Source organism: Nicotiana sylvestris, chromosome 8 (genome assembly GCF_000393655.2).
Source record: "Nicotiana sylvestris chromosome 8, ASM39365v2, whole genome shotgun sequence".
NCBI lineage: Eukaryota > Viridiplantae > Streptophyta > Magnoliopsida > Solanales > Solanaceae > Nicotiana > Nicotiana sylvestris.
In genome coordinates this window covers 192,026,901-192,038,798 of record NC_091064.1, presented here as the reverse complement: position 1 = coordinate 192,038,798, position 11,898 = coordinate 192,026,901, and the positions used below count along the sequence as shown (strand labels likewise).

Here is an 11,898-nt window from a genome sequence, read left to right as displayed (position 1 = left end):
CATCTATAACTTTCTCGTAACTGTTTTTCTTGTAACAGATTTTTACATAATATAAAATAAACAAGGTTTTTCTTCATAACCTGTTTCAGTACATAGTCATGACCCTATCTTTATATATTAGGAAGGGTTTGAGAGGTGACTTAATTTATGAGTTTGAGAGATGACTCTGTTGTTCTCATGGGAAAAACATTATGATGAATGTCTTGTGTTTGTTGAACACGCTGATGAATGTTGAAGACTTCGTAACTTTTTCTCAACACTTGTCCTTTGTGGTCGACTTTTGTTCGATATTCGTATCTATTTTTCTACACATATCTGTGTATAATATGTAGTCCCCCAAGTGTTTGAGCGGTGAAGTATGAAGCCTCGAGCACTTGTTTATTTCTTTCAATTTGGTCCTTTTCCTGAAACAGAAAAATATACGGGACTCGGAGGTGCGATTATAGATGAAGACTGCCTAACTCGTGTGTATTTCCATCAGATTAATTGTAACCCTGGGCTGGGAATTTTAGAATACTCCATTTTGCCTTGCAGGTCGTGACTCATCATTTGGCACGAGTTAGGGTTTTTGCCTAGCATCTAAAATCGTTAGTAAAACTTTAATAATTCAAAAGAAAATTTTTAACATGGCGATACCTGACCGTGGATACTTTCTCAGAAGTAATATCTCTTTAAATGGACGGTATTCCAATGTGAGGGTAAAACTTTGCCGTCCATTGTCTCCAACTCGTATGCTCCTTTTCCCGCAATGTCACGAACTCTGTATGGTCCTTTCCACGTTGGACTTAGCTTTCCTGAATTAGCAGCCTTTGCAGATTGGAACACCTTTTTAAGCACGAAGTCCCCAATTTTGAAAAATCTGAGGCGTGCTTTCCTATTGTAATATTGTTCAACTACTTGTTTTTGTGCTGCCATTCTTATCAATGCAGTTTCTCTTCTTCCTTCAAGCAAATCAAGGTTGACCCGCATCTCTTCATCATTAGATTCATCCGTTGCCTGAACGTACCGTGTGCTCGGTTCACCTATTTCAACTGGAATTAAGGCTTCCGTACCATAAACCATTGAAAATGGTATTTCTCCAGTGCTTATTTTTGTCGTTGTACGATAAGCTCATAGTACTCCAGGTAATATCTCAGGCCAATTACCTTTTGAATCCTGTAACCTCTTCTTCAAGTTGTTGATAATGACTTTGTTTGTGGATTCCGCTTATCCATTACCCACTGGATGGTATGGCGTAGATGTTATCCTTTTAATCTGCCAACTTTGAAGAAATTCTGTGATTTGAGCTCCTATGAATTGTGATCCATTGTCACACACGATCTCATTTGGTTCTCCAAAGCGGCATATTATATTTCGCCATATGAAGTCTTTAACTTTCTTCTCTCGTACCTGTTTAAATGCTCCTACTTCTACCCATTTAGTAAAATAATCTGTGAGTACAAGTAGAAACTTTACCTGACCCTTTGCTTGTGGTAGTGGACCTACGATATCCATTTTCCATTTCATAAAGTGCCACGGGGCTATAACAGGGTGTAGTAACGCAGCTGGTCTGTGCATATTATTGTCGTATCTTTGACATTTATCACATTTGGACACGAAACTGTTTGCCTCTTCTTCCATCTTAGGCCAATAATATCCTGCTCGAATCAATGTTCTTACCAGTGACCTTCCCCCTGCATGATTTCCACAATGTCCTTCGTGCACTTCCCTCATCACATATTCTGTTTGAGAGGGTCCGAGACACCTTGCTAGTGGTCCACCGAACATCTTTCGATAAAGATTTCCTTGATATAAACAATATTGAGCGGCTTTTTTGTGAAGCGCGTGAGCCTTCCCTTTGTCATTAGGCACGGTTCCGTGCTGTAAAAAAGCAATAATTTCGTTTCTCCAATCCCATGTTAAATGATTAAAATTTGCCTCATTCTTATCAGGTTCGAGAACGGAATGAAATAAATGTATAACTGAAGCATTTGCGTCATTTGCTACGTCAGCTGCAGATGCGAGATTAGCTAAAGCATCTGCCTCCACATTCTCATCTCTTGGGATCTGCATTACCTTCCAAGTTTGGAATTGCTTTATTAGTTCCCGTACCTTTTCGAGATATTCTTGCATTCGAGTTTCCCTGGCTGTATAAGTCCCCATCATTTGATTGACCACGAGTTGAGAATCACTCTTGATTATAATTTGTGTTATGCCGAGTTCTCTTGCCAATTCTAAACCTGCAATTACAGCCTCATACTCTACTTCATTGTTAGTTATAGAATGACATTTTATAGCTTGCCTAATAGTTTCACCCGTAGGTGGTATGAGAACTATACTCAGACCTGCTCTTTTTACATTAGATGAACCATCAGTGAATAAAATCCAAGTCCCCAGGTTTGCACCATTAAAAACTTGTAATTATTTTTCTGCTTCTAAATGCATCCCCTGGCTAAAATCAGCTACGAAATCGGCTAATACTTGAGATTTTATAGCAGTCCTAGGTTGATAAATAATTTCGTATTCACTTAATTTTATAGCCCATTTTGCTAACCTCCCTGACAATTCATGTTTATGCAAAATGTTTCGTAATGGAAAAGCAGTAACTACAACAATGGGATGACATTGAAAATAAGGTCTTAACTTTCTAGCCATGATCAAAGCTAATGCTAATTTTTCTAGTTGTGGATATCGTGTTTCAGCATCTAATAAAGACTTACTTACATAATAGATAGGAGATTGTTTACCTTGGTCCTCACGGACTAAAACAGCACTTACCGCAACTTCTGACACGGCCAAATAGATGAGTAGCTTTTCTCCTTCTTTTGGTTTTGCCAATAATGGTGGATTTGACAAGTAAGCTTTTAAATTTCTAAGGGTTTGTTGGCAATCTTCGTTCCATTCAAAATGATCTTGGTTTTTGAGTGCGGAGAAAAATTTAAAGCATTTTTCTGAAGATTTGGGAACAAATCTCCCCAAGGCTGCAATTCTTCCCGTTAGCCTTTGGACTTCTTTTTTACTTGTAAGGATATCAGGGATCTCCTCTATTGCTTTGATCTGAGAAAGATTTACCTCAATACCACGGTTAGAAACGAGAAAGCCCAAAAATTTGCCTGAGGCAACCCCAAATGCACATTTTTCTGGATTGAGTTTCATATTAAATTTTCGTAAAATTTCAAATGTAACAGATAAATGAGAAATATGATCACGAGAATGCTGGGTTTTGACGAGCGTATCGTCTATATATACCTCCATGGTTTTTACTAAATGTTCTTGGAACATTTTGGTGACCAACCTTTGATAGATTGCTCCAGCATTTTTGAGACCAAAGGGCATTACTTTATAACAGTAAGTCCCTCTGTCTGTGATAAAAGAAGTTTTTTCTTCGTCACTGTGGTCCATTTTAATTTGGTTGTACCCCGAATATGCATCTAAAAACTCAAAAGTTCATGTCATGCAGTTGCATCAATTAATTGATCTATATGCGGTAAAGGGAAAGAATCTTTTGGGCAGGCTTTGTTAAGATCTGTATAATCCACGCAAACCCGCCACTTACCATTTTTCTTAGGTACAACAACTGTGTTTGCTAACCAATTAGGATACTTTGCCTCGCGTATTGACCCAATTTTTAATAGCTTTTAGACCTCATCTTGAATCACCTGATTTTTGAAAGCTCCTTGCTTTCTTTTCTTTTGCTTTATTGGTGTAAAGGATGGGTCTTCGTTTAATTTGTGAGTCATCACATCCGATGGTATCCCTGTTATGTCAGCATGGGACCAAGCAAAACAGTCCACGTTAGATTTTAGAAATTCAATTAACATACCTCGCATGTTTGAGTTTAAATTAGCTCCAACATAAACTTTCCGTTCAGGCCACTGCTCAAATAATATCACAGCCTCAAGTTCTTCGATGGTTGTTTTGATATTTTCATTCTCCTCAGGTTCTTGAATTGTATCAGGTCTCGAGTCTAAATCTGTTTTCTCTCGTTCAGTTGAGGTTTGATTGCTAACACCTTCAACTGTTTCCTGTAATTGCTATTTTTCTTTGTTTACGGTGCTCGTATCTGTTACAGTGTTGATACTCCTGGCTATTTGCTGATCCCCTCAAATTTGACAAATCCCCCACGGTGATGGAAATTTAATAATTTGATGTAGAGTTGATGGAACAACATCCATATCATGGATCCAAGGCCTCCCCATGATCATATTGTAGGCCATTTCCATATCAACTACCTGAAATTTAGTTTCTTTAACAACACCTGCAGCAAAAGTTGTTAGAATTACCTCTCCTTTTGTTACCACACTTGAATTGTCGAAGCCTGACAAAGTATGCGCCTTGGGTATCATTTTGTCTTCAGCTTGCATTTCACGTAATACCCTTAGTAGTATAATATTTACGGAACTCCCTGGATCAATCAAAACTCGTTTTATATTAGTATCATGTACAAGTAAAGATATTACCAGTGCGTCATTATGTGGGGTTATCACTCCTTCGGTATCTGCATCATCGAATGAAATACTTTCATTTTCTAAAACCTGCCGTACCCGTTTCCCGTGTGTAATTGTTACTTTAGAAACCTTGTTGGAAGCTGTGTAGGTTATGCCGTGAATATATTCTCCCCCACTTATCACATTCACTGTTCTCTTGGGTGAAAGAGGCTTTGGTGGCTCTTGCCTATTTTTCATATAGGCTTGTTTACCTTTTTCACTAAATAACTCAGTGAGGTACCCTTGCTTCAATAGATGATCGACTTCACTCTGCAAGAATCTACATTCTGAAGTTTTGTGCCCGTGATCATTGTGGAATTCGCACCAATGATCTGGATTGCGTCTACTTGGATTTGATCGCATCTCTTTTGGCCATCGTACCTTATCTCCCATGCTTCTCAAAGCAGCCACGAGCTCGGAGGTAGTTATATTAAAGTTATATCCGCCGAACCTTGCCTTTAAACTTCTGTCATCATCTCGTGACTCTTGTCTGTTCCGATCATTTCTGAATCTTGATGAAGAACCAGATTCCCTATTCCTCGATTTTTGATCATATTGCTGGCTATCTTGTTTTGACCGTGAGTCTTTTCCTGCAGGTCCCATATATGGATCGTACCTATTTTTACCTGATCTTTTTTCGGTTTCTGATCTTCTGGAACCGCCCCTTTCTTCATGATGAAACTTAGGTACGGTATCTTCTTCAATTCGTAGCTTCGTACTGTACCTGTTGTAAACATCATTCCACGTGGTTGCAGGGAATTCTCTAAGGCTTTCTTTGAGTCTTCTCGTGGCTTTAGAACTTTTGTCATTTAAATTACTTGCAAAAGCTATTGCATCCCAGTTGTCAGGTACACGGGGTAGAGTCATTCTTTCACGCTGGAATCTATCAACAAAGTCTCTGAGCAACTCTGAATCCCCTTGTTTGATTTTGAAAATATCTTCCATTCTTTTCTCAACCTTTTGAGCTCCCGAGTGTGCTTTAATAAAAGAATCTGCAAGCTCAGCAAAAGAATTTATAGAATTTTCAGATAAAAGAGAATACCAGGTTAATGCACCCTTGGTGAGTGTTTCTCCAAATTTCTTGACCAGTACTGATTCAATTTCTTGTTTGGTCAAGTCGTTGCCTTTCACGCCTGTTGTAAATGCAGTCACGTGGTCACGTGGGTCTGTAGTACCATCATATTTCGGGATGTCAGGCATTTTGAACTTTTTCGGAATTGGAAGGGGAGCAGCACTTGGCTTCCAAGGTTGTTGTGAGTATTTGTCCATGTCTACTCCTTTTATTACAGGCGAAACTCCAGGGATTTGCTCAATACGCTCATTTTGTTCCTTAATTTGTTTCTGCAAGGTTAGTACTAAATTTTGCAAATAGGAATTATTTGAATTACCTGGTCCCCCTTCCTGTGGTTCACTGGTGGTTCCTCCATTTCCAGAATTAACAAGACTAGAACGAGGATTCTCCAATGTATTATTATTAGGAGTTGGTGTGGGTGGTGCAGCAGGCAATCGATTAACTAGAGCCTGAAGAGCTTTGCCGACCTGTGCATCAATTAGCTTTTGTAAAGCTTCATTTGCACCTCCTTCAAAATGTTCCGATTGTTCTTGTTGATCGGCACGGGATTCAGGAGCAGGAGTGCCTTCACGAGATTGACGTGGTGAATCTGGAGGGGAGGGAACCACGTCAATGTTCGGTAGGTCTCCTTGATTTTGATGGATTTGATTTTCATGGTTTCCCAATGTGTTATCACTGTTATTGTTGTTGTTGTTGTTTGACATATTGATAAAGACGAATAAAACGTAGCTTCAAAGAAAAGATTATCAGTTTTCCGGTAGCGGAACCAATTTGTTTAACCAAAAATATGATTCTTTGGTCAAAGCTAAAGACAAATAAAAATTCGGGCTACTGATAATCAGGAGACGAAAAAGAAATAATAGACTTTTTGAGAATGACAAATAAGCAGTAAATAGGTTTGTATTCCAATGTAATGTTGATGATATCCTCTGTCCTTACAAATGATGAGACCTCCTCCTTTTATAGTTGATTCTAAGTAAAGGAGTAATACCTTAGTCTTAATGAGACAATTATGAGCAATAAGTGACATTAAATAAGACGTTACACAATCATTCATATTTAATACCAATTCTCTAACGTATTGGGTATTTAATATTGAATTTGGACTCCTTTTCGTCATCATATCCATGTCTTCAATGCCTTCTGATCTCTTGGCTTTAAATGACCTAAATAGGTACGAAGCTTGTATTATTCGAATTGTCTCTCGTGCCTATTTAGCTTTCCTTTCCCTGTATCTGTTGTCACTCGTGCCTCTTAACTAATCATCATGTTTTGACCATTTGACCAGTCCTCGTGTCATGCCACGTCACCTTCAATGTAAATTCAGTTTTTTCCCAATACACCTGTGACCTCCTGGTCACATGACAACAATTTTATCTGTTACGACAAGGCTCCCAACAGAGCCTAAAGAATCTGCACCAATAATCTCAAATGTACAGCTCTCAATCAGCCTCTGCCTTTAACACATCAAATGCTGCAGTAATATTTTTCTTGCCTGTAACACATCAGAATTCTTTGGATGGAATCAAAGTAACTTTACACACTTGGTAATTCAACGTAACAATCAAGAAACATGCAAAAACAATGTAAAAGAATTATTCTCTGACCCTTTTTCTGAGAGAATCAACAGTTGCTGTTCTATTTGAACACAATGTCAACAAAATGTTCTCCTAACTTTTTGTTCCTTCGGTGAGAAAATGACTAAAGAAGTGACACTAACATAAGCTTTACAAAAGTGTAACTAAAAGCTCAAAATCCATCACCTCTAAAAGAGAAAGAGATAGAGAATAAATACTGCATTTTTAACTGATTGTTTTCTGCAAATATTCCTTCGAGTTTAACAATGTAAAAGAATTTTTACACGATTAGACCACCTAAACGATAACTACAGGTAAATATCTATCCATAAAAAGTAGGGCTTGTAGCCTAGAAAAAAGATAGATTATTTGTTACAACAAGTTAAATATACTAATGTGTAAAAACATTTATATTGTAGGTCTATATAAATTCATTCCATATTCCTCCCTCCCACCATCTATTATTAGTTCAGCAAATAACTACAGGTAACTGCCCATAAAAAGGACTAGGGGTCTGGAAATAAGACAGGATACTTGTTATGTACAACAAGTTAAAATATACTAATATGTAAAAATCTTTATAGTGTAGATATATATAAATTCATTCCATATTTCTCCCATAGAGATGGATTTAAGATTTTAATTCTATGGGTTCAACATTTAAAGTTTTTAGCATTGAACCCATTATATTTTAAAGTTATGGGTTCATATCAACTATTTATTGTAAATCTAGTGATTTTTTACAGTCTCTTTTCGTCTTCTTGAACCGAGGGTCTTTCAGAAACAGTCTCTCTACTCCCTCGGGGTAGGGGTAAGGTCTGCGTACACACTACCCTCCTCAGACCCCACTAGTGGGATTTTACGGGGTCGTTGTTATTGTTATTAGTGATTTTTATATTTATGCTCCGCGTCGAAAGTATTGGGTTCAGTTGAACCCAGTAGTAGGACTACCTTGGGTCTCCTAGATGAAATGTCTGCAACCTACCTCTTGATCAGCCACTACCAGCTTTAAAATCTACATAGGAAATGTAGAGTGCAGTATCAGTACAACCGACCTCATGTACTGGTAAGTGTCGAGCCTAACCTCGACGAGGTAGTAACGAGGCTACGACGGGGCATTTACAATATAACCTGTATACAGTATATAATAAAGCATTAAGAAGTACGAGACAAAATGAAACAGGAACTAGCATCAAAATTGATACGGAACTCAAATGTCTTATTAGTACAAATCTATAACCAATCCTTAAGAGAGTTACAAAACTACAGAATAAACTCACAGCAGAGGAAGAATACATGAACAACAAAATGATGCGGCGCGCATCCCGATCCCACCATATAATTAGTAACAATATGAACATTCACCCTTATTACTCTGTATCAATCCACCCTTATTACTCCTGTTGCAGCGCGTACACAACCAAAAGCTGACATCTGGAGGAAGTCTAGAATAGAGGGTCCTTGCCCCATCCTATATGAGAGCCTCGATCGAACACACTTCAAAGTGGAATCTTCATGTCCTTATCAGTTAACTTCCTCCTCTTGGCCCGACTACTATCTTCTTCCTCTGCGTATCCTATAACATACACCGACGAACCTTGATTGACGGACTCCCAAGACTGTGGACTATCTGGAATCTCAGAAGAGCTGGTGTCCACAAATACCTTGACATAGTTTTGAGTCTGAGGGAATCCCGGCTATGCCAATCCATGCACTACTCCACTCATACCCTGATCAACGGGCTGTGATAACGAAACTAAGGGCCTTGGCGAGGTCGGAACCTCTCTCACCCTATCTGCTGCCCGAGTGGTCAAAACAGCTCAAACGGATAACTCATATGGATCCTCCTCAATAGAACCCATGATCTCCGATAGGTCTGACTCCATAGTATAACTTATATCTCTTTCTAACACCTTCGTAGTCTTCTGACCCATGCTAGCGGCTGTAGTCTTCGGAGGCATCGCTAAAAACTTAATACATCGTTAGGAAAACGAATGCTCATATTGCACGATCTAAGATAAGAATAGAGGATAACATCTTATATGTCTTGTAGCCTCCTGTCTATAAGTGTGGTGCACAACACACCCATAAACAAGACTTTACTAGACACGGTCTGTAGACAACCCTAGGACAGAACTGCTCTGATACCACTTTTGTCACGACCCAAACCGATAGGCCGCGACGGGTGCCTGAGTCCTACCTGTCAAATACCTCTAAGCATGCATCTAAGATATGAACCTGAATAACATCTGCTCAATTACGAAAATAACATACAAGAAGGAAACATGACTTCAAGGCATATGTACATATACATGCAGAATACAGTGGGCGAGCCGGCAAGGCTGCTATAGACAACTATACATCCAAAACTGAAAGCCGTCAAGGCCACATACAACCCAACTAGACATACTGTCTACAAACCTCTAATAGAAACATAGTTGTATAAAGACGGGACTGAGCCACGTCATATATATATATATATATACCCATATATATATATATATCGTACCAAAATCAAAGCAGCTCCGGATCAAGTGGAGCACGCCAACTCTCGCTGATCAGGGATCCTAAGGAGGGGGACCATCAGCTTGCCTACCTGCACCTGCGAGCATGAAACGCATGCCCCGTGAAATAGGGCGTCAGTACGAAAAATGTACTGAGTATGTAAGGCATGAAAATTAGTACGTAACCGACATAGATGAAACATGGAATATAGAAACATGTATTTAAATCTGAATAACTTTGTAAATTCTAACACGTTTATAACGTCATGCACATGCGTATAAATGTCGTGTCATGCATAGGTATGGGTGTACATAATATCATCAAGCCACTGAGGGCATCCCATCATATCGTCTCGGCCACTGTGGGCAAATCATCAACATATACCAATTGATCAAGTGGTGGTGCGTATATAACACCTTAACCTTTTCTCATATCTCATATACATATATTTACATATATGCGCGTATATAACGCCATCTGGTCACGGTTCAATGCAGATGTATAAATGAGTGAAATGCATGGAACCTTCAAGCTTTTAGAAAAGCACTTTGCTAATTTCTTCTGGGGTTCCAATGGTGACACTAGGAAATATCATTGGAGTTCATGGAAGAATTTGTGTTATCCGATAGAGGAAGGGGAATAGGTATAAGAAGAATGGGAGACATCAGTGAAACTCTTGCAATTAAGAGATGGTGGAGGTTTAGGGCCAAACCCTCTCTACTGGAAACATTCTTGAAACAAAAATATTGTGTTAGGGCTCACCCAGCTACTAAGAAATGGGCATCGGGAGATTCTCATCTTTGGAAGAGTATGACTCAGGCTAGACAAAAGGCTGAAATTCATATGATCTGGCAAGTTAACTCAGGAAGTAGCAGTTTTTTGTGGGATAACTGGACAGGAAAAGGCGCTTTAGCTACTGAATTTCCAGAAGCATCAAAGAGTACAAGAACTTTGGTGAACTCTTTTATAGCTAATGAAAAATGGAATGAATATAAGCTTAGAGAAGTCATCCCTACTCATATGGTTCAACACATATTAACTATAGAGATAGGGAGACATAACATCAATGACAATCTTGTCTGGGACTTGACAGAAAATGGAAAATATACAAACAAGTCCACCTGTAATATGATTAGAAGTTGTAAAGTCAAAGAGCAGCAACTGAGCAAAGTTTGGCAGTCTAGCATCCCTTTCAATGTTTCTTTCCTTATTTGGAGATTATGGAAATTTAAACTACCTTTCGATGATGTACTCACAAGGTTTGGGAGGAATATAACTACTATGTGTAAGTGTTGTGATATATAGTCCAATGAATGATTCCATGAAACATGCCTTTATAGATGGAGAAGCTGCAAGGAAAATTTGGAATTTATTTGGTGGCCCTCTGGGTATTGCTGGTCTACAGGGTACCATTAGGACTCTATTAAATTCTTGGTGGCAGGAAAGATCAACCAATGCAATTCATAAATTGGTCATTCAAATAGTCCCGATCATAGTGTGCTGGGAATTGTGGAAACAATGGTGTGTGTGCATGCAAGTATGGAGATCAGAAAAAGCTCAATATGTTCATTTGAAACATCAAATTAGTTGGATGATTCAAGTTGCTGTCAATAATGCTTTCCCTAACAATGGACTGACATTACCTTGGATCAACTTAGTTAAGCTCCAGTCTATTCCCAAAAGTATTATTGTTTGTTGGGAAACTCCTAAATCAGGTACTATCAAACTCAATACAGATGGAAGCTATAATGCTAACTCTGGAAAAGCAGGATTAGGTGGGATCCTAAGAGATGACAAGGGCAATCTAGTCATGGCATTCTCCCACATGTAACAGTCATATAATAGCAGAGGCGCAAGCTGCAAAATTTGGTGTGCAATGGTGTATTCAAAATGGATTTAAACACTTCAGTCTGGAGCTGGACTCTACGGCAGTAATACAGATGATTAATGATAAGCAAGCCATCAACTACAAGCGGATTAATTTGATCCATAAGATCTCTCAAATATTGAGTCAAGGCAATTTTAGTGTTAACCACTGCCTTAGAGAAGCGAACAATGTGGCGGATCACCTAGCAAAACTTGCCAAAGACAGTCAACATGGATCGCTTTACTACTCATTCCAAGACCTTCCAAGAGGAGCTAAGGACCCTTTTCTTTTGGACAAATTTCAGATGCCTAGTATTAGCCTAAGATACGACAAGGCTAATTTTTTTGTTAGCTAGTCTACTTATGTTGTAGGGGCGTAAGGAAGGATGTAATAATTTAATTTTTGGCCATC

The 11,898-nt window shown here is 38.7% G+C and overlaps 1 protein-coding gene across 1 annotated transcript; it reads left to right on the top strand.

Annotated features, from left to right (window-relative positions):
- The first annotated feature begins 10,274 nt into the window (after positions 1 to 10,274).
- LOC104214595 (uncharacterized) lies at positions 10,275 to 11,451 on the top strand. Its single transcript, XM_009764288.1, has 2 exons — positions 10,275 to 10,743; positions 10,961 to 11,451. The coding sequence occupies exons 1-2, from the start codon at positions 10,275 to 10,277 to the stop codon at positions 11,449 to 11,451; spliced, it is 960 nt and encodes a 319-aa protein (XP_009762590.1).
- The last annotated feature ends 447 nt before the right edge of the window (positions 11,452 to 11,898 follow it).

Coding starts and splice junctions, on each gene's coding strand:
- LOC104214595 (XM_009764288.1), top strand. CDS start 10,275: ATGGGAGACATCAGTGAAACTCTTGCAATTAAGAGATGGTGGAGGTTT. Junction 10,744..10,960: donor ATATACAAACAAGTCCACCT/GTAATATGATTA, acceptor ATGCCTTTATAG/ATGGAGAAGCTGCAAGGAAA.